A 23021-nucleotide genomic window follows, 5' to 3' on the forward strand; every position below is an offset into this window, starting at 1 on the left:
ATAATCGTCTCCTCCCTATCTTTCCATTGTATCGGAATATGGTGGTTTTTGAACTGGTGGGAAAATAAACTGATGGACGACGGAATGTGCAACAAGCCTATTTATAAGTGTAACACGGCGAAGGTTGCTGAACTTTGGACTTGCACTTTGCCATAATTTGTCTGCAAATCTTTGCTATACGGATTGTTTTATTGTTAAACGAAGGCCTAGAGATGATGTCCCATCAGATAGTGAGAGGAATGTCAACCGCGTGTAGAATGTCCCAAATCAAGAAATTGGTTGTGGTCGGCGGAGGACAAATGGGCGCAGGAATAGCTCAGGTTTCTGCTGCGACGGGGCACGAGGTGACCATTTGCGACGTGAGTTCCGTTAAACTACTATATTTTCAAAATACGCAACTAGAACTATTCACTTTTCATATCTAGAACTAGAACTAACGACCTTTAAAATTTTCAACTATAAATGACCCATTGACCACACTACAAACAAAAATTAGACAAATTTGGTCTTAATGTCTTCGATTTAAAAAAAAACTGATCCACCAAAAACTGTCTTAATAAGCGTTTTATTGGTCTTATTCTGAGACCGAATAACCGTAACGATTCAATATCGTCGTTAAAAGTTCGAACAATCTTAATTTTAAGACCTCACTCACTTCATCAATCGGTTGCCAGTAAATTCGGCCCTCGGTAAATTCGGCCTCGGTAAATTCGACCCTTGATCTATTTTGCATTATAAATGCATTTAGTACGAATTAATATTCTCAGATAGTGAAGTTTTACGCGCCGTGGGTTGGTAGGGGGACATTAGGGTTGGAGGTGGGTTAGGGTCCATGTGATTTCCAGTAAATTCGGCCAGTGAATTCGGCCCTCGGTCACTTCGGCCCTCGGTAAATTCGGCTCTCGGTAAATTCGGTCCCCGGTAAATTCGGCCAGGGCCAGGGTAACAATAACAGTTACAATAACATTACCTAACCTTAACCCTAACCTAACCCTAGTCCCTAATCAAAACCCTAACCTAATCCTAATGCTAACCCTAAGCTAATCCTAACCCTAATCATAACTAGGACTGGGCATAATGATTCGAGTACTCGAATCTGAATCGAGTATTAATTTGGATGATTCGAGTCGAGTAGTAAAACACGATTTTTTTCGAGTACTGAAATAATACGCTCCTCGCAACTGAAAGTTACTTTACTAACGAGAATTATAGTTTTGACACTATTTTCCACTGAGGAAGCCTGAAACCTTGATTGGCCGTGTCGCAGCATACGAGACATAGCGCAAAGCTACGAACGTTACTGGAAATAACACATTTCCGAAGTCATGATCAACCCGCAACATTGTCAAGAAGTGCAATGAAATCTTTATGGTTGAAAAAATACCAAAGTATCTTTAATGTGATGGATAACATGCGTTATGTTCCTTGTGGTGGCATAAAAGGTATACATATTTGAACTTTACCCGAGTACATGTTGTCGTGACGTCATAATGAGTGATACTCGACTCGACTCGAAGCATAATACGTGATTCAGAATCGAATCACTCAGGTACTCGATTTTGCCCAGCCCTAATCATAACCCTAATCCTAACCCTAACCTCGTAATCACTTGATAATATTATAATTATGTAATATAATGCACATTAATAGTTGGTAATACAATTTTACACAAAATTCTCCGAGGGCCGAATTTACTGATTCAATTCGGTCCTCAGTAAATTCGGTCCCGTAAATATCCGCGTTATCTCCCGTGACTGTGTGATATACGCATACCCTGACCTTCAAATAACTCGATAATAATATAATTATGTAATTCATTCACATTAATAGTTGGTGATACATTTTTATACAAAATTCTCCGAGGGACGAATTTACCGAGTAAATTCGGCCATCGGTAAATTCGGCCCCGTAAATATCCGCGCTATCTCCCACGATTGCGCGATCTACGCATACCCTGACATCCAAATCACTTGATAACAGTATAATTATGTAATTAATTCATGTTAACGGTTGGTAATACATTTTAATACAATATTCTCGGAGGGCCGAATTTACCGAGGTCATGGCCGAATTTACTGGCAACCGGTCCATGTTGGGGTTATTAATAAAAACTGACTGAGTGATTGGTATCTCGAGATTAGGCTTGGGGTTGATGGATATTAGGGTTGGTTAGTTTTAGGGTTAAGCCGGAGTGGAATTGGTGGCAACGTCACGCAGGATTTTCTGTTTAATTCCCTAATTATTCTATATAGAAAAGCTCTCATCACGCAGGATTTATTTCAAAAAATGGACAGAGATTCCATCTAGGGGGTTAAGGCATACCAAGATTAAGGTGGTGGTAATGGGTATTAGGGTCAGGGTTAAGGTCCCCCCTCCCCAACCCTATAATATTGCCCCTACCTAACCCTAATACCCCTCCCCCAACCAACAGTTTCAATGAAAGCAGAACATGCGTGGTCGATATGTGAGCGTCTTGTCACATGATCTACGCATGCCCTGACCTCCAAATCCTCGGAAAATTCGGCCCTTGGTAAATGCGACCCCGTAAATATCCGCGTTATTTCCCGCGATCCACACATACCCTGGCCTCCAAATCACTTGATAATAGTATAAATATGTAATTAATTCGTATTAATGGTTGGTAATATATTTTAATACGAAATTTATCGATGGCCGAATTTACGGGTCGAATTTACTGGCAACCCATCAATCATCAGTAGGACTGAAATTGTTGAAAATGAGACCAAATCCTCTGATTGTCTAGAATTTAAGACCAAAATTGCAAATATTTTTTGTAGCGTATAACTGATGATACGAATTATACTGCATTGCGAATGAGCTGATAAGTATTGGCGACAGGATCAGTATTTCAAATAACAAGGTATCAAGTATGAGATGCAAGGTGCTATGATTCTTAAAACCCCAGAGTGGAATTGGTGACAACGTGGCACTCAACTTTCCGTTAAATTACGTAATACTATGCAAGAAAACCTGCTGTCACACACAACCTGTTGTCAAAAACAACCACTGTTTCCATGCTGTCTGGCTAAAACCCACACCGGCCCTGGCTGTCACTGGTTAGTAGCAGAGTTGGATCAATTGTAATTTGTAATTGAGCTGAATGTAATTAATTACATTTTTGAATGTAATTGTAATTAAAGCATTTTTATATTGTGTAATTGTAATTTGACAAAAATTTTGCTCAATTACAATTTCAATTACATTAAATTGCTATTGAGACCTGACTAGCACAACATAAAATAATTGACTTATAATGCATTCTCTTTAAATGTCGACAAGGAATTTGATGGATCCATTCGCGGAAGCCCTTGACTGCGCCCTTGCAGGCGAAGTTTTTTATTTTTACCGCTATGCTGGCCTCGGCTGCCATTGTATACAGTAATTAGATTACTAACCAACGGATGGATTCGCAACACGTGACTCACGATTGAATACGCCGAGAAGCGAACTGCTGAGCCGGCTAAAAGCAGCAGAATTGATAGTCCCATAGCTGGCGATCCAAGCGTAGAAATTTGATATGTATGGTTCTAATCGCACTGATTCCGCAATAAAAGTATATTTCCAGGCAATGGTACCATCCCAAAATAGTCGTGAAAGTCTGGGAATCAGCATTGTTCTGAACAATCGCTGGGCGTAATTAGTCATTGTTGTGGTCATGCTGCTGCGGCGCTCTCACTTTTCAGAACAGTCGGCCTTAAACGGCTATTTTGGAGCAGTTACATTGCCCTGACGAGATTTTAATTTGTATTTTCGGAATTAGTGCATCAAAAGCTTACGATAAAGACCAGATACATCAAATTTGGACGCAGGACTACAAAGTTTGGTGCTTATAGCCGGCTCTGCAGTACGTTTGTCGGTGCATTCATCCGTGACTCACATCTTGTGCATCTATCCGTGGGTTGGCAATCTACAATACGATTTCAGATCACGATGCTGCATCGTTACTTCGTCTGGCTAACTAACCAGACCACTGGATATTATATAACGTCTTATCTGACAAAGCACGGTTTTGTTTTACTACTCATCCTAATTCCTACGTCCCTCGATAAAAATAATAATATTTCTTTAATTATATACTATATACGCAAATCCAACACGTGCATATATTATAATACTTTTTTCAACGACATACTGCATACTGGAATAGTTCGAAAACGTTTTTTCTTTTTATTAATTAACGGGTATTTGCGCATCATGAATGAAACATGAATACTTGAATTTTTGTTAATTACGACGCTACGGTTGTCAAGGAGCACGGTTGAATTTATGATTATTCAATTACATGTTCAACAGCAGCAATTGTAATTGTAATGTAATTGAAGCATGCAAGGAGTAATTGTAATTTGATATTCTTAGCATGGAGTAATTGTAATGCAATTGAAACATGCATGAAAGTAATTGTAATTGTAATTGAACTGAAATAATGTAATTGATCCAACTCTGGTTAGTAGCGATGACTCTGAGCCAGCAATGGCCGTATGAACGTCACACAACACAACACCGGTACATCACTATCACGACGAACATGCAACTAAAACTAGAACTACTCGCTTTTCACAATATGCAATAAGAACTACAGTAACGATCTTTGAAAATCCGTAACTAACTAAAACACAATGCACTGATAATAAAATGACTGAATTGCAAATGAGCTAAGAAATATTTGAGATTGGCTTCAAGTTGAAAATGGCGGGGGTTCCGACCCCAAAGATTCCACCCCCGTCTGTTAGTTGTAATAAGCTTTAGTTTGTACAAGTCTGTCGTTGTTCTGCTCTGCGATGATTACAAATCCGTGATCAGGTGAACGAAGACGTCTTGACAAAATCAACGGCAGCGATTGAGAAAAGCCTGCAGCGAGTCGCTTCCAAGAAATTCGCCGAAAATCCCGACCAGGGAAAGTCATTCATTTCCGAGACAATGTCGCGAATCCAGACGAGCACAGATCCGCGATCCTGCGTTGGTGATGTCGATCTCGTTCTTGAAGCAATTGTGGAGAACTTGAAAATCAAACAGGTTTGAAGGCTTGATGGCTGGAGTGGTGGAACTAAAGTTTTACCGACTCGAGTCACAATTTTTCTCCAACTCGACTTGTACCCAGTCATATTGTGTATTGACTCGACCTGTACTCGAGTCATTGCGCTCGACTCAACCAAAAGTATCATAATGTTATTATATGATAGTTAGGGCGATTTTTTTTACATGCAAAATAAGTCAAAATTGTAGCGTTGGGTCAAAAAATTGTCAGAATTGTTTACAACGTCAAAATTATTTACAACCTGCATTTCGTTTGTATCGTAGATGTTTGCACTGTTGGTGAACTTATCGTTTCACATTTTATGGCTTGATAGGCCTACCGTTCCAGACGGCCGATTCTCTGTTCATTGTGAATCATAAACGGTCAACAAATAGCTTGAAATGGTGTTATGCTCAACGTACCGCAATATCTTAACTGAAGCAAGACTGCGTGGGCATATTGGTCTTTATATCAAGAAGGGCTTGATGAAAAATTGTGACGTTGACAACATTGTCAGAATAAGCGACACGGTTTATCACCAGCAGTGTACGCACAACTTGACTGTTTGTCAGCCAACAACTGTTGCTGTTGAACGTTCCTTCTCCATGCTTGGCAAGCTACTTAGTAAGGACAGACACTTTCCAGTCGAGAATGTAGTAAAGTATCTTTTGTTGCACTACAACAAATTTTAATTCTTTCTACCATAATGCGTGATGTTCTGATGTAATTACTGGAATTCTTCATAGGGTCAAATTTTGTTGAAATGATTTGTCAGTTTTAGGTCAAAAAAGTTTAAACTACTTTCTAAGGAGTGACAGTTCCAACCAGAAATAAAGCTAAGTAGCGCAGTTCTAACATTATGTGGGAAGACACATAATTTACATACGCGAGTTCAAAATTGTGTCAAATTAAAGTTTTTTAGGTCGAAATCTTCCGTATTTTAGGTAGAAATCGTTCTAATGACGATTGCAAAATATAAAAGTCTGGGACGTGGCAATTCAATCTCCAGTTCCGAAACGCTTGTTTATCATGTTTCAGGACCTTTTTAAAGACTTGGACTCCATTGCACCCGCACACACGATATTTGCGACCAACACGTCATCTTTGCCTGTTCGTGATATTGCAGCCAACACAACAAGAAAGGTTTGCTCATAGTATTCGATCGGATCGCAATAATTCAACCAGAGATAATCGAAGCACAGAAGTCTGAATAAATAATCAAGTAGTTTTGAAAAGTCAGTGGGTCTTAACATTTGCTCCAGCGCCACCCAGTGGGCGGTAACACTCGGGGGGCAATATGAGGTTCTAAAAAGAATGGCGTCCCAGTAAATGGTGTAGTAGGGACATATAATTACACATTAAAACAATAGTTCCATATATCTCTGTGTGCAAATTAACATGATTCAACAGAATCTGTCAAATCTCGAAATCTTTTGTCATGCTAGGTGCGAAATATATACCGTCTATGTTTGAATCGTGTTTCCATGAATGAAGTGGACTATTATAATTCATGTAAAAAGAACTGCACATGATTTTAGATCGCCAATTCCCTGTTAAAATTCCCGTCTACTAGTTGGGCTTATTTTCCACAAAATGTTTCGAACTAAGTATTATGACAAAGGCACTGTGCTTTTGAGAGTGAGAGCCTTCTGTGCATTAAAAATGCCCTATAGAAGTAATGTGACCACAGCATCACATGAACATTATATAATATGGGTTGCTTTGTTTGGAATGCATTCATGTTAAGGTTGATAACTGGGGGCAGTACAAAATTCAAAGATATCTACCATATTCTCAGTTGATTTACTAGTCGTGCAAAGCAATAAAACAAATCCCAATGCAATTAACTCCCCCGTGTTGTCGGTAGTAGAGGAACCAGATGATTTGAGCCCGTAATCGATGGCGTTATAACTAGAGCCCGACTGATTATCGGCTCGCCGATAATATCGAGTCGATATCACGCTTGGAGAGAAATATCGGTATCGGCCATTGAAGTTAAAAAATATCGGCCATTTTCGTGACGTCACAACATGGTGGCAGGGAGTCAAAGAAGTCAATAGAAGACGTGAGGACGGTAAATTATAAAAATAAATGGCTAAGCTGCATACTGCATACAGGGCAGTAGGCGTGCCTATCTGTGAAAAATATTATAGATAACTAACCACCGTTATGCCCCACTGACTTCGTGGGAATCCCCCTGCAGTAATCGATCACCAAAGTCACTCAACTATGTCATAGTTGAGTGACTTTGTCGATCACTAAGCAACTGGATGGATAGTTGTTGTCTGCAGAAGATTTTAATCAGTAAGAGAAATGAGAACTTCAATTATGCTGGACTGACCCTCGTGATGAGTAGGGCTGGGCAAAATCGAGTACCTGAGTGATTCGATTCTGAATCACGTAATATGCTTCGAGTCGAGTCGAGTAATCGAGTATCACTCATTATGACGTCACAAAAGACTGTACTATGTCGAAGTTAAAATATGTACCTTCTATGCCATCACAAAGAACATAATGGCTGTTATCCGTCACATTAAAGATACTTTGGTATTTTTCGACCATACCGATTTCATTACACTTCTTGACAATGTTTTGCGATGATCATGACTTTGGAAATGTGTTTTTTCCAGTATCGTTCGTAGCTTTGTACTATGTCTGGTATGCTGCGACACGGCCAATCAAGGTTTCAAGGCTTTCTCGGTGGAAAATAGTGTCAAAACTAGAATTCTCGTTGATAAATTAACTGTCAGTTGCGAAGAGCGTATAATTTCAGTACTCGAAAAAATCGTTTTTACTACTCGACTCGAATCATTAAAATTAATACTCGATTCAGATTCGAGTACTCGAATCATTGTGCCCAGCCCTAGTGATGATAGAGAAAAGCGTCGCGTCGAAACAAGATAGTGCTATTGGTTCGGTACCAACACAGCTAATTATACCAGTAATGCATGAAGTCGTCTGACTGGAGGCCTGCGGGCCCACCTCATATGCGAGCATAGAGGGCAAGAAAATCAAGCAAACGTGGAGTAAAGCCAATAATTGATACGAAAATTTTTGATTCCGTGATGACATTGGCCAATTCTGACGAAAGAGTGTAAAATCAATTGATTGTTGAAATGCTGGTCATGGTCAAGGCACAAGGGGGATGGGTGGAGCAGTTGCAGACGTGTACAATTTGAGTTGTTTTGCACATTCTCTTCATCTATTTGTTAATGATGTGCTGAAGACTTCAGGTGCACTGCCAGAAGAATATCAATATTAATATCAATATTTGGTGAAACCATCGAAGGAAATGTCCCCTGCACGGGAGCGGTGGAACCGAAATGAAGAAAGATTTCCAATTCTTGCTGTGCCACTAGCTATGGTACCAAGTGTCAGACTGCTCACTGTGTTTAGTACTATATACATCATTTATGAAAGACCAGAGGTTCAGTCCCTGGGGAAAGGCCCGAGAAATTGTGCTTCGTGAACTGTAATCTGCAACTGCTGGATTGGTGCTTTTGATATATTTTTACAGCCCCAAGATCATTTATTTCATGTTTAAGCATATCAATGGCTGTAAAGTTGTCGAAAGAAATGCTCTGAGGTGTTAAATATGGGCCTTGAGCTAGATTCCATATCTTTTGAATATCGGCTGAATATATTGGGGTTATCGGTGGAGGTAGTGGATATCGGTCTTATCGGTATTGGCTCAGAAATCCAATATCGGTCGGGCTCTAGTTATAATTAGGGCTTTGGAGCAGATGTAAATATGCATTGCTCCAGCTCTGGCTCCGGAGCTTTCTTCTATCATACATTAGCTCCGGCTCCAGCTCCGAAACTGAAAGTGTCTCTCTATATCAGGGGTGGGCAACCCGCGGCCTGCGGGCCATATGTGGCCCGCGAGAAGGTTTTGAGTTGCCCGCGAGCTAATTTTCCATTATATTATCGAAATCCTGTTATATTATCGAAATTGAATTGCTCAGATTGTGAACTGGCAAGGACAACCAAAAGTATAATTAGTATGGCTGCAACACTTGGGATGTTGATGACTAAAATATCAGTTCCAACGCATTGGCAGATCCAGGGTTCAGTCACATTTTTAGTAAATCGTCGTACATTACAATAAACTGAAAAAGTAGTAAAATTTTTCTTTATGCTTCGCATGTTTAATTGTCACACGATTTTTTACTTAGTAGCCTACGCCTACCCCCACCTGAAAATGAAAAAATGCCTGATCTAGCCGATTCAGTCTAACTATATTAGCAATCACGAGAGAAAGTATATTCCCGTTTGCGCTCGCAGAAAGACCGTCGACGATGAAATGTAGGCACAAAATGACAGTCGTGTATCAGCGGTAATCTACGATATCGATATGTCCGGATGCCGAATAGTCCTGTACTTGCTAACTAAGCCCGCAATATACCTAAGTAATAATAATATTAATTTTGATAATTTTACGCGCCTTGCGTGGCTAGTGGGCAACGCACTTTCTCGTCAATTTCATGTGGCCATTTAGCCGAAAAGTTTCGCCACCTCTGGTCTATATAGATTACTAATTTACCCTTGGGTTAGTTATCTATAGTAATCTAGCTAGACTCTGTCAGCCGTCAGTAACATTGGGTGCAGCAACAAAGACGGGGTGCCGCCGTGCTGGCTTGTGACGACATAATGAATACTTGTCAATTGTCGATAACATCATAGTTGCACTAGAACGCACTTTACTCCGTGCCATTGCTGTGTACAGCATTAAAATTCTGATGCACTGTGACGACGTGATCAATAGAAATTCGATTTGTACCGAATGGCCAATGGTTTGAAGTTCGATATTGGTCCATCCGGTGGTTGTTGCATATATAACAGTATCTTATGAAATACGTCGGAGCCGGAGCTACCCCTGAAATAACTGGCTCCAGCTCCGGCTGAATTTTATGCAGAGCTTCGGTAAAAATGCACCGCTCCGGGGCTCCGGCTCCAAAGCCCTGGTTATAACGACCTTGATTTCATCCCGAATGTAGCTCAAACCATACAGTTGATATATCGTTAATTAGTCGATTGGTCCTCTGCGCGATGTATTTCCAATAGAGAAGATCGGCCAGACTTCGATATCTTACCCATTGTTCTTACTACGGTCCTTGAATGCCAGACCAAAGAAAATCTTTGAAAAGGGGCGCTGGAGGGTAAAAAGTTCAGAACCACTGGTTTACATACTTTTGAGCAGTTGATTGGAGGCGACCAATTTACAAATCGCCAGATACATCTTCAAGACGAACGGCGAAAGGACTAATCGTGCCACCAATTTGCACAATCTTCCGGAAATATTCATTAATGACTGATACGACTAGTTCAAGAGGTTCTTATGACGATTTCACCCAAATTTGATCAATATATCCCAGCACTACATTATGCTTTTACAAAATCCATAGAGTAAAAGTAGAAGTACAACTACAAGTAGTTCAAACATAACTAGAGTAAATTGTTCGATTACCTATTCTTGTGCTTCGTAAAGTAGGAGTACTTTGTTATGCAAAGCCCCTGAATCTAACCATGTTTCCAGGACCGATTCGGGGGCGTCCATTTCTTCAACCCGGTCCCGATGATGAAATTGGTGGAAGTGGTCAAAGCTTACGACACCAGCCAGGACACTTTTGACGCCCTGCTCGCTTGGGGCAAAGCGGTGGGTGCATAATTCTATTCGGTCAATTTGACTAATTATTGCGAAAAGCCGATAATTGTCTAATTTTTGGAATGTTCATGTTCATGTGCTGAACTTGATTTTTGCTTCACTTTATTCTAGTTTCAAATTTAATTCAAATTCAGAGTTTTTGCGGGTTCAGTAATTTCAATTATAATCCATTTTGGAAAATCTGGAAGATATCTATTTGCTCAACTCAAAGACGTTTCTCGTTTGTAGCTCGGCAAGACTGTGGTGTCATGCAAGGACACCCCCGGGTTTCTAGTCAACAGGCTGCTGGTCCCCTATCTCTTGGAAGCCGTGCGTTTGTACGAACGGGGTGACGGGACCAAGGAGGACATCGACACCGCCATGAAACTAGGGGCCGGATACCCGATGGGTCCCTTCCAGCTCTTGGACTACGTGGGTCTCGACACTTCGAAATTTATTATTGCCGGGTGGCACGAAATGGACCCGACTAACCCGCTTTTTAAACCTAGTCCTTTGCTCGACAGACTTGTCGCTGAGGGCAAGCTGGGTATGAAAAGTGGGGAAGGATTTTATAGTTACAGAAAGTATTAATCTAGTTTCTGATCTAGACAATATGATAATTGAATCGCACCGTTCTATATGACTGGAACATTTTTTTATGAGATGCCTATTTGTTGATGCAATAGATATCATGAATGGAGATGTCGCCTGTGTTTTTTTATGGTTGTGTCTTCATTTTGAACAAGGCTATCGACCGGAATTCAGGATTTAGGAAAGCAGGGTCAGGATTTTAGTAATTCAATTTGGGATAAAGTTCATTTTGTTAAGATTTATTAGAACCTAGAGTTTCAGAATCCCGATTTGGATGTTTCAAAAACGTATAAATATGGATGAGAAAAATTGAAATCTGTATTATCCAGATAACGGACTCGGTATGATTTTGAAATCCGGAAAGTGGAGATTAGGGTTGGTCAAAGGATATTTCGATTCTTGGGTTTTATTGATTGGAATGACTTCAGCGAGATTTTGCTGATATTTGCAAAGTTTGCAGACTTACAATACTGGTGTAAAATTGGTAAATTTATTCCAAGTGATGGTTGGTTGACTAAAAAAGAGTAACTCCCGAAAGACCCGCCGGACCGTTACTTCAGTACTGTTTTTTTTACATCTCAGTCCAATTTACACATAGCCTACTATAACAGATTAAAGGAAATGTCTCTGTGAAGTATAACTCAGAAAGTAGCTGTCAAATATTAGGTTGTAAGCTGTCTGGTACTTAACTGAGAGACTGTCCTGGTTTGCTGTCGTGATGGTTCTTCATACGATATATTTATCCATACACAGTTAATTCAAACGTTTGCAGTATAGGTTTACATGAATCTCATTCGAATCAGCCAAAACATGGGCTTATAAATACTCGTTATCATTGCAATAGGAAGTCATATTCGTATCCGAATATGGGCGGGAGATACACATTGTTGTCAGTTACCATACACACCTACAATACATATAACCTAAATTTTCAAAAAGGGGACATTTTGGCACTTTAAAAAATGTAAACCAAGAGGACGTATGGTAACCCTACACACTATTGTGTGACACCGAATGATTACACGCGCAATATCATGACAATACTGTACAGTTCAACAACCCATGTTCTCATAGATTACGGAAGGGGCCTCAAACACGAGAGCCGCATGCAGCCTGCGAGAACATTTTGTGCGGCCCGCGAAACCCTTTTGAGATTTCACGCATTCGACAATATATTCCAGTGTTTCTGCGCGGCACACGAAATGGGCGGTGCATGGCCTTTCTAATCTCGACGGTAGAATGTAAGGCCGGCGTAAATCAACTTATAATCCAAATTGATGCTTGGTAGAACGTAAACAGCACAAATGGCAGCACGCAGTACACGGGAATATAAGATATAAAGTAGGATTTACAACGATGCTTTATCCCAAGAATCTCCCAACCGTCTGTTCAGCAAAGTAACCATTGAATATATAGGGAACGAAAACAAGACTAATAATGATGATGATGATCAGACGACGCGACAATTAAACTGGAATACACAAGGATTCACGAAACAATGTAATGCCGCGAGCGCGCGCCAACATCCAACCCCCTTTGACTGGTCACCGTCAACCGAATAGTTTTTATCCAGTAAATGCAGTTTTTGTATACGTCGCGTAAGATATCCACGGGCCGTTTTCAATTTTCATGTTGTCACGAGGCCATCTTTCCCTTTAAAAGCATGCACGATTCTGCCGACCTTCCAATTAGAGCGCGCGTACCCATTCTCAGCAATTAAACAATAAACGTTTCCGACGTTTTGGGACAGAATGTTCGGAAGTCCATTTGCCTCTTCTCATCAATGTGGGGAGATATTGATTTGACCATCTTGTCCACAAATGCCACAACAGCGTTTGGAGATAGCGAAATCGCTTCGAGACGTTGACACCGGCTTTGGACGGAAAATTCGATAAACGTCGCAGTGGTCGTCCAATTGCTAAATGAGCGGGAGTGATTGCTTGTGGATTTCTTGGATCAGAACCGAGATACGTCAACGGCCGCTGGTTCATCGCACACTTTATATCTGTCAAAATCTGTCGGAGAGGTTCTTTAATGAATCTGTTCATTCTCTTGTAGAAGGCACCGCGGTGTGGAGCACGATCGGTGATGTGTTTCCACGTTATTCCATTGTCGGTAAGGAATTTTTGCAGAGCCTCGATTGTCTGAAAGCTTTTTAATCGACGCGCGTGTCGAGATCTGAATTATAACACAGCAAAATGAGTCACCAACAAACACGAAGCATGTACTGCAGAGTGCAGAATATATTATATACACTGTATAATATAAAGCTGTTGTACAAAGTTTCGAGTAATACGATATTCATCATTTTCAACAACTTTTACGGACGAAATTGTCACAAGGAACGTGTCAAATAGCTCTTGTATCACGGTAACCGAATAAAATTTCGGATATATTACCTGTTTGTGGTGACATTCGCCATTTTGCGTTAGTCGCGAAGATGTGTCTTTTACTTCCTAAAGTAGCCATCTCCGAATCACTGCTAAAAGTGCGTAACCCGTCTAAAAATTCAATTTCTTTAAAACATACACTTGAGTACTTTTAAAACCTTTCATTTACTACTTTCACTTTTGGAAATGGCTTTTACTTGTACCTGAGTAGAAATTTATCGCGTTACTTCAACTCTACTTGAGTAGCAGCGCTAACTACTTTAATCCCCGCTGAGCGTATATGCACCAAGTATGCCACCAGTACCAAGTCCTCGCCTGTTATTGATAGCTTACAAATATAATCTAAAAAGCACGAAGTCGTTACATATAGTATGCACACTTCTACGTCCGAGGTCTTAGGTATTAAGCTCAGCTTTCGTTACATTGTGCGCCAACGTAGCGACCGTGATAAATGATTTTGAGTCGGAATCATAATTTAAGTGCAAAGGAAAGGGGCCATCGTATAATCAATCAATAAAGGAAAGACGTTGACTGATGCGAAAAATTACTTCTATATTGCGGTCCGAGTACAAACACACAATATATTCTGTGTGTGAGCCTGCGGTCAAGATTCACAACAACACACTTTGCATCGGCTGAGTGAAGTTCACGATATTTATACGAAACCAATCTGTAGTTGTTTTCTCCGTGAACTCAGCGATGTCCCGACGCCGTGAAGCAGAACAAATGTTTTTCGCGAAGATTAGAACCATGTACGGTCACAAACACGTGATAATAGCTGTCGACGAAAATATTTTCGTACCTCTGAGTTATCCCGCTGTCTAAACAACAATTTCATACCTCGATTATACTGGCGAAAACAAGAGAAGTGTGCATGTATAAAGACAAGCTGAAAACCGAACTTGGTAGAAAGCGATCTATCGACGAGGTAGCATCGGACATTGACGATCATTGAGTGCTGATAGAATCAGAATCGTCAAACTCGGATCTTCCCAAATTAGGGGTCGCGCAGAGTAAATCAATTGACAGTAATTGCTAATTGCTATTGACAGTTGAATGTTGATTTGGGGTAAAAATTATATGCTGGACCATCATCGGTACTAATGTGCAAAGCAAGTACTTGCCAGCCATGGATCTTGCTTGATTGATAACGAATATTGCCTAACTACCAAACTAATCTATATATGGTTCGACCCAGCCGGTCGTGAATTTTCAATTCATTTCTTCAAAATGCTTTACTTGACATTATCCCAAAATTGCTTGATAAAATGTCGCTAGCGAACATTTTCGGGGTCGAAAAATATATGCAGTGCATACTTTGCGGCTTCGGAATATGCATTAGGGAGGTTAAAAAATAAGCTTTTTCTCCGGATTTCGGGGATTCACTGATTAAATTGATATGTTGCCTAAAATAACGCTGCATACCAAATTTGGCTGGATTCCGCCAGGTAGATGTGAACGCACAGGAGTGAAAATATTTTGAATTTGTTAATAAAAAAATTTAAAATATTACTTTTTAATTTCACTGTCAACCCCATGAAGTTGTTAAGTTATATAAAAGAGCAATGGTTACCAATTTTCGCTCTCTTCTAACCGGTAGAAGCAAAGTTAATGCTGTTGGAAACTTTGGATTCACAATAATTGCCTGAATAGTGGGTAATTACGGAATTAATATTGAAAAAACTAAAATAAGTTCACTACCCCCGGTTGGAATTGCGTCAAAATTTGTTTTGCTTCGTTTTCGTAGACAACCTAATAATTTCATTAGGTTGATGGTAAAATTTGAAAAAAATATCCATTTTTCTCAATAAATTCAAAATTTTCAAACTCCTGTTCGTTCACATCTACCCGATGGAATTGAGCCAATTTGGTGTGTACCGTTTTTGAGACAACCTAACAATTTAATTAGTGAATCCCCGAATCGGGTAAAAAAGGTATTTTGGAACAACCCTAACCCTACTTTGCCGCTTAATATTGATAAAGTATATCTAATCGTATCAATGCAGCCTATCGAGACAGATTCCCACTCAGTTATTTGCAAACGTACTGCTTTTAGAAGCAGCCCAAAACTACTTCGAACTGACATAGAATTTGCTGTCTTTGAAAACTACTCAAGTTAGTAAGTAGGTTTGAAAAACAGTCATAAATGAGATCTCATTGACCGTCGAAACTTAGAAAATGACACATGCGGACGGAGCAGGGAGCTGAGTTTGTGTTGCTACATTCCATACAGAAGATATATATATGTATATTTTCAGCAGCATAAGGAACCGGCCGCATCATGTGATAGATTTGCTATACCTTATTTCGCTGCAGTGAACATGTAACTGTATGGCGCCATCCATCAATATTACAAGGCCCGTGGTCTATAAGACGATGGGACATAAGGATAGGTTTGTTTCGGATACTACGGTATAGTCTTTTCGTGTAATGAAATGATGAAATTATTAGCAACAAACTTATTTAAATTGAAGCGTATCGGATACGACAAGGAAAAGAACTGAAATTATGACAGATCGTATAATTACAAACGTTTTGTTGAGCTCTGTGTACTGTGACGAAACTGTCATATGAGTGAGTATTCGGTCGGAAATTGCGCACAGAAACCATACAGCCGCTGTATAAGTTATATATTAGGCTTACCATATTTTGGAAATCTAAAAAGAGGACACTTTTTCAGAAATTTGAGACTTGCAAAACCGGAGAAGAATTCTCAAAAACTGGTGAATTTTTCCCACTTTGTGATCGGTTGACTAAAAAAAAAAACGTCATCTTTCCGCTTAGAGCTCAAAATACTGTTTTTCTCTCTGCATTGCTAGGTGGATGACTAAAAAAAAGGTCATCTTTCCTATCAGAGCTAATATCACCGTTTTTCGCTCCGAAATACCCGCCGTAGCGTCACTTCTGTGCTAATTTACGGCATAGGCCTATCACTCGCAATGTGCTCTAAATCTGACTTAAATTTTCAAAAAATAGGACAAAGTCTCAAAATCTCAAAAAAGTGCGTCCTCCACCGACACTTTCAAAAAAGTCAAAAAAGAGGACAAATCCTCTTATAAGAGGACGTATGGTAACCCTATTATATATACCTATGCTTTCGCGGAAATAGATTATTCATTCCATGTCTATTTCGCGCCAAGTATAACAAAAATTCCTGACTCTCCGCCAAAATAGCATCTGAATGTCTCCGTTTTGATATCTCTGTCTTATTGGAAGGACGTACTTCCACTTGATAAACTGTAAATATCGAAATTAAGTAAGTCACGAAATGTGACGAAGTAGAAGTATCGACGAACTAGATTTATTTCAATAAATATTGAAACTAGAGTAAAATTACTCCAGTACTTCGAAATAGTCGAAATACTTGGTTACTGAGTTACTTCGTTCCAGGCTTTTGTTGGACATCGGATATCCAGCGCTTTACTGAACTCTAATTCTTGTGAGCAAACTATCATATGGTACCATCCTATGATATGTTCAGAGGTGGTCAAAGTAGTTAACTTTGCTAGTAGATATAACGCCGTAGATTTTTACTTAATTACAAGTCAACCTATAGTGATTTCCGAGACGTGACTCAACTACTTCAATTAGTAGAAATTTATGAGTAGATATTTAACTGACGCTTAGCATACTTCGACTGTTATGACTCTCGAAATGGGTACACTCTTCGAAATATCATGCCATATCAATTTCACTCGGTTTTTATGACGATTTCGAACATAACCGTTGAACGCAATCTTATTCCAAAACCGCGTACGACCTTTCGATACCCAAAGTATCTAGACTTATAGAGTCAGTATTTTTCCATCAAAATTGTTCAAGTAGAACAGGAAGTAGTCTAAAAACAAAGTCATGAATGTAGTGTAAGTTGGTAAAACGTAGTTAAGCAGGCTATTTCACAAAAGTAGGATTACTTTATTACTCACCAGCACACTCTGACGTATTGCATGAAACGAATCTTTGCTGCAGTTCACGTGCCTCTGATACCAAACCTGGCCCTGCACAGTGCACAAGGGGTTGCTGCAATCCATCCTAAATATTACATGTGATATTTTTGGCGTTAGCAGTCGACCATAATTCAATTCGTTGCCAACCAGACCTTGACCGACAATATCAGGGCCTAACACTCCTCGTAAACGCATTGGCGCATGGGGTTTTCCTGGGTCGCATACGATGTGCTGCTAGCTCACTAAAAAGTTTTAGAACTATATTGTTCACTTCTAACTTCTGAAGGTTTGCCTCGTTTGTAACAATAGATGAACAGCATGATTCGGTTCTTGCTGTTGTTATTTGCCTTCAACACACCACCAACGTTGGCAGCAAACGATCGACTTTTGCATTTCAAAGAAACTGTTTGCAACCAATGCCAGCAATGGGGTGAGAATACTGATGTGGTCGCCGTGGGAAGTCTGCGGGTGGGTAAGGCCGGTCCGCGGGGACATCAGGGCCCTCCCGGTCCCCCATCCGTCGTTAACATGACTCTGATCGAGGAAACCATGAATAGAAAAATCAAGGAATGTGAGATTTCCATCGCTGTCATTCGTTGAGTTACGTTTATGAAACTCTGTGATTTCTAGCTCTTCAAATGTTCAACGCTGGAATAACTTGTGATGGCGCCAAACTGGAGTCAGCATTTGCACGTAATGATTCTGGGGGTGTCTTCAAATTGTACATACCTGAGGTTGGGATCAGGAATGTGTTCTGTGACGTAACTGACGATGGTGGAAAATGGATTGTAAGTTGAATGCACGATTTTTGTAGAAACAGATTTATTTTCGGTTCCATAAAAGGTTCTTCAGCGAAGAATGAATGGAGACATCGATTTCTACAGAGGTTGGGATGATTACGTGAAAGGATTTGGCGATTTGCAAGGAGATCATTGGTTGGGTATGACTATAAATACTACTTTTGTTGTCGACTCTATCTCATGAATTACGCCCACCCTCATCATGTCTGTCGGGATGAGGAGTTCGGAAAATATATTTGTGATAATTATTAGAACTGGTAATTCGAACAAATAGAATTCGAGGTATTGGCACATATGAAAAGTTCCGACTGTATCCGGAACGCTGATTTCATGAGACGATTACGCAATCAGAATAAGTCCGTCAAGACACCAGTACTTTCGCACACAATAGCTATGTGCCATTATCGAGTTAAAATTCTACTCCAGTACGAGAAAGAAGTAATGTTGTTCGAAGCATCCCAGAACTACTTATACTTAGGCTTACCATACGTCCTCTTTTAAGAGGATTTGTCCTCTTTTTTGACTTTTTTGAAAGTGTCCTCGGAGGACGCCCTTTTGTCCTCTTTTTTGAGATTTTGTCCTCTTTTTTAGGATTTAGAGCAGATTTAGAGCAAATTGCGAGTGATATGCCACATAATAGCACAGAAATGAAGGTCCGACTGGTGAAAATCGGTGATTCTAGCTCTGAGCGAAAAAAAGACCTTTTTTTTTTTTTTTTTTTTTAGTCATCCACCTGACGATGTGGAGTAAAAAACGGTATTTTGGGATCTGAGCGGAAAAGATGACTTTTTTTTTTTTTTTTTTTTTTTTTTTAGTCAACCGATCACAAAGTGGGAAAAATTAACCGATTTTTGAGAATTTCACTCCGGTTTTGCAAGTGGAAAATTTCTGAAAAAGTGTCCTCTTTTTTGATTTCCAAAATATGGTAAGCCTACTTATACTGGATGTGGGCAAACCGGATTTGGCGAATATAGTTCAATACGAAAGGAATTTGAGATTTTTTTCTGTTACAATATAGCAGAGTCACCAAAAACCACCAAAAAATAAATTCAAAATTACATTCCGTCGACACATGTTTTCTCGGTGTGTCGTGGCGGTAACTGTCTGATGAATATGGAGGTTTGTAGTATTTATGTCAATGATAAGATAGAGAAATTGATACTGCATCGGTATTACATCCAGAGGTGGTCAAAGTAGTCAACAAAGCTACCGAAGTCGAAGTCGAAGTGGAGAACCAATATTATTGGGAGAATTCATTCACAACCTTTAACAACCAGATGCATATAGTCAGCCCCCAAAAATTTGCATTGATTACCCTATGGGGGGCCCAAAATTAGTGTTTTTTTGGCGGAAGTGACGTCATGTTGAATGACAATGTATTCATACCTCATTATATGACCCGCTAGTAGGCGCTAAAGAGTGTCCGGAATTTGAGCCACAAAAATATCGTAACCCGAAAGTAAGTAGTTGTGAAAACAGTCATATGCGTTCGCATGGACTGTCAAAACCTGCAAATTGAGCTATGCAGAAGGTGCAGAGAGCTTGATTCATATTGATGTATCCCATGAGGTAGGCCTACACATTTTCGACAACATAAGCATTCCACATTATCATGAGATGCAAATGATAGTTTTGCTATGGAAAAGCTACAGTAATATTTTGTCTACTCGAACACCCCGTTTCAGAAAACGTCATGGTATGGCGCTCTCACACGTATTTTAATGCATGTAGTCTAGAGCAGTGGTTCTCAACGTTTTTGATCTCGCGGACCGGAAAAACTTCAAAACAAATGTCGCGTACCAGTGAGCCTTCAAAAACCAAAAGTCATCCTAAATGAAATTACGACAAATGCATACAACTTAAATGTAACATTGGAATGATGTCTTTTTGATCTTAGATATTTATACGTGGTACTACCGAGTTTTCTGGAAGGCGAAACTCGCGAAGTTCTGCGAAAACTAACCTAATTGTTATTGTTCGGTATCCTTTGAAAGAAATGCAACTTGACTATTTGCTATTGGCTCTATTATACTACCAAGTTTCGCATCAATAGCATTATCGTAATTAAACGTTTGTCTAGAACTCTCCGTAGCGTTCACATGACTTGTCCGAAACGACTTGTAGGCTATTTGAAACAATTTATTATCGCACTTGCACCATTGTGACGCACCCCCAAATTAGACCATGAACTCTCTATTGAGATGCCATACGAAAAATGCCTTGCACACTCCTAAATAAAACCTTGTTGGGGGTACAGAGCCTCAGTATACAGTAGAAAAGTATATTCATATTGAAATGAACCCGAGTGCCATATACTGTAATTTTATCTCCGGAAAATAGAGGCAATACTAAACACTTCATTTCAAACTTCAACATGTATGTTCTCCAGAAAAAAGAGCTGAAATTAATTCGAACTCAAAGTAATGATACTGTGAAATAAAAGAGAAATACTAACACCATTCCTTAAAGCGAAAAATATATTTCATGTCTTTTGCCTGGAAAGTCTCAACGGTGATCTGCTAAAACATATCTAACGACCAAAAAAGAGGAAGCCCACTTCTCCAGAGTAAGACATGCCATGTTCTGCAAGATTACGATACGATAAGTATAGATGCTACATTGCGAAACTGTAGTTTCAAACGTTTTCAATCGCCATATCTACCATGATGAAACATTTCATAGGTGCGACAATGCGGCGTGAACGGAAGCACGCTACCAGCTACCTAAACTATGTTCACCGATACTTTCGTGAAAATATATTTCTCACTCCATATGTAATTTAAGCGAAGCGCGACGAAAATTCTTGGCTTTATACGTAACTTTTATAAAGATTAAATTCTTGTTGGTACTCTGTTACTGCAGACTCGAAGTTTTTCTGTCTTTCTCTCTCTCTCTCTCTCTCTTTAATTGAAGGAATATAATACATGTACTTGACAAACTGAAAATAGCGAAAAATAAGTAAGTAGATCACAAAATGTTACGAAGTAGAAGTAGCGAGAAATTAGATTTCCTTGAGTAAGTACTGCAAGTAGTGTAAAACTACTTGAGTACTTCGAGAAAGCAAAAGTACTGACCACCTCTGATTACATCATATTGCATACAAGAGGTGGTCAAAGTAGTGAAGAAAGCTACGCAAGTACAAGTAGCGACGAAAACTTGTACTCAAGTACGAGGAGAAGTATTGCTTTTCGAAGCAGACCAAAACTAATTCAACTAGAATTGGCTAGCTTCATTTACTACACAAGTAACAAATAAGTAGTTTGAACAGGCTATTATGCTGGACTGTCAAAAGTCAGAAACTGATCTGTGCGAGCGATGCATAGAGCTGCGTTCGTACTGCTACATCTCAGAAGGTATACATTTTCAACCGCATAAGATTTTTTCCCGCATCATGTGATGCAAATGATAGTTTTTTTTTATACTACAGTGGTTTCAACTGAAGACCTCATTAGCTGCCTGTTAGTACGCAACGTGCAAAAATGTTTAGTTTTATCATGTATATGGTTTCAAGCAAGCAATCCCAACAACCGCTTATATGAAGCTGGTAACGACATCCATCGCGCCAGAGGTTCCAGATTCTCTAGTTAAAGTACGTAATATTTGCTTCATTTATTTCAAAAAGATTCATACGGACGATCATCTGTGGCGGCTTTGGTCGTTTCGAAGTCCACTCTGTTCGGTACCATACCAAATAAGTGATAGCCTACTCGCACAAGGCTGCTATGATGATATGCCTGATCATGAATAATGTGCCCACCCTTGTATCATACAAGCCAGTTTGATGTCACACTAAGGTCGGCGTGACTCTAACTTTTTCTGCAAAGCTCTAAAGATCGTGGTGAACGTTGGCGTTGCTCCAAATATATTTGAATCGCTTACAAGTACCAGACGAAACTAATAGAAAATGTCGTTTCGTGAGACGAACACGGCTCTAAATTCGCATTTAGTCACGGGGCTCATTATTTTCCAAAGCGGGCCTCATCCGCATCGTTTGGCTCAGGCTGCGGCAGGGACGAGCGGTCATGGGAGGCAAGTGAGGCAGTGCCTCACCTGTCGTCTGGATGAGTAAAGAAAATTGTGAAACATTCAATCTTATTGATATTTACCGACGATGTCCAATTGTCCATGAATAACTAAATTCGAATATTTTTTCATTCAAAACCAACAATTTTAATATTTATTTCTCAAAATACAGCGCAAAGGAGAGGTGAGGCAAAGCTGAGGTACGTGCGGGTCGTACCTCACCTGTGAAAATGCAATTCATCATAAACAGCTCAGAATTCGTAATAACAAGGGCGATTTTTTTACCTAAAAAACGGGAGATTTTGACACAAAAAAAATCGAAATTTTGACCTTTTTTTATCTTGAAAATCCTAATTTTTACCAAATTTGACCTAACGCATGCAAATTAGGTTTTTTCCCACTTAATGTTAGAATTCTACCACTTATTTTCATTTATGGTTAGAACTGTTTGTCCTTACGAAGTAGTTCGGCCTGAAAAAAAACTTTTTGCCTCAAAAACTGACAAGTTTTTACGGGAAAAAACTTTATTTTAACGAAATCTGGCCCTGTGAAGAATTCCAGTAGTTACATTACGCATTAGGGTAGAAATAA

General features: G+C 39.6%; 3 protein-coding genes across 3 annotated transcripts in view; all 3 read left to right on the forward strand.

Moving 5' to 3' along the window:
- LOC145435243 (E3 ubiquitin-protein ligase PPP1R11-like) overlaps positions 1-23021 on the forward strand; it is a 128753-nt gene that overhangs the window by 44821 nt on the left and 60911 nt on the right. The gene's annotated exons all lie outside the window — the stretch shown is intronic.
- Positions 91-11379, forward strand: LOC145436481 (hydroxyacyl-coenzyme A dehydrogenase, mitochondrial-like). The gene is made up of 5 exons (XM_080313840.1): positions 91-359; positions 4822-5034; positions 6074-6178; positions 10572-10691; positions 10929-11379. The coding sequence occupies exons 1-5, from the start codon at positions 213-215 to the stop codon at positions 11268-11270; spliced, it is 927 nt and encodes a 308-aa protein (XP_080169966.1). The 5' UTR covers positions 91-212; the 3' UTR covers positions 11271-11379.
- Positions 17926-23021, forward strand: part of LOC145436570 (fibrinogen-like protein A) — a 33641-nt gene continuing 28545 nt past the window's right edge. The window contains exons 1-3 of the mRNA XM_080313933.1: positions 17926-18178; positions 18238-18395; positions 18451-18547. Of these exons, the coding sequence (XP_080170059.1) occupies positions 17926-18178; positions 18238-18395; positions 18451-18547 (508 nt within the window). The remainder of the gene's footprint in view (positions 18179-18237; positions 18396-18450; positions 18548-23021) is intronic.

This window comes from Botryllus schlosseri, chromosome 3 (assembly GCF_051294905.1).
Source record: "Botryllus schlosseri isolate E-star chromosome 3, Bs_hap1, whole genome shotgun sequence".
Lineage (NCBI taxonomy): Eukaryota > Metazoa > Chordata > Ascidiacea > Stolidobranchia > Styelidae > Botryllus > Botryllus schlosseri.

What these genes read in the sequence shown, in the direction of transcription:
- LOC145436481 (XM_080313840.1), top strand. Translation starts at nt 213, where the DNA reads ATGATGTCCCATCAGATAGTGAGAGGAATGTCAACCGCGTGTAGAATG. An exon ending in AGAACTTGAAAATCAAACAG is followed by an intron (nt 5,035 to 6,073) that starts GTTTGAAGGCTT and finishes ATCATGTTTCAG; the next exon opens with GACCTTTTTAAAGACTTGGA. An exon ending in CAGCCAACACAACAAGAAAG is followed by an intron (nt 6,179 to 10,571) that starts GTTTGCTCATAG and finishes CCATGTTTCCAG; the next exon opens with GACCGATTCGGGGGCGTCCA.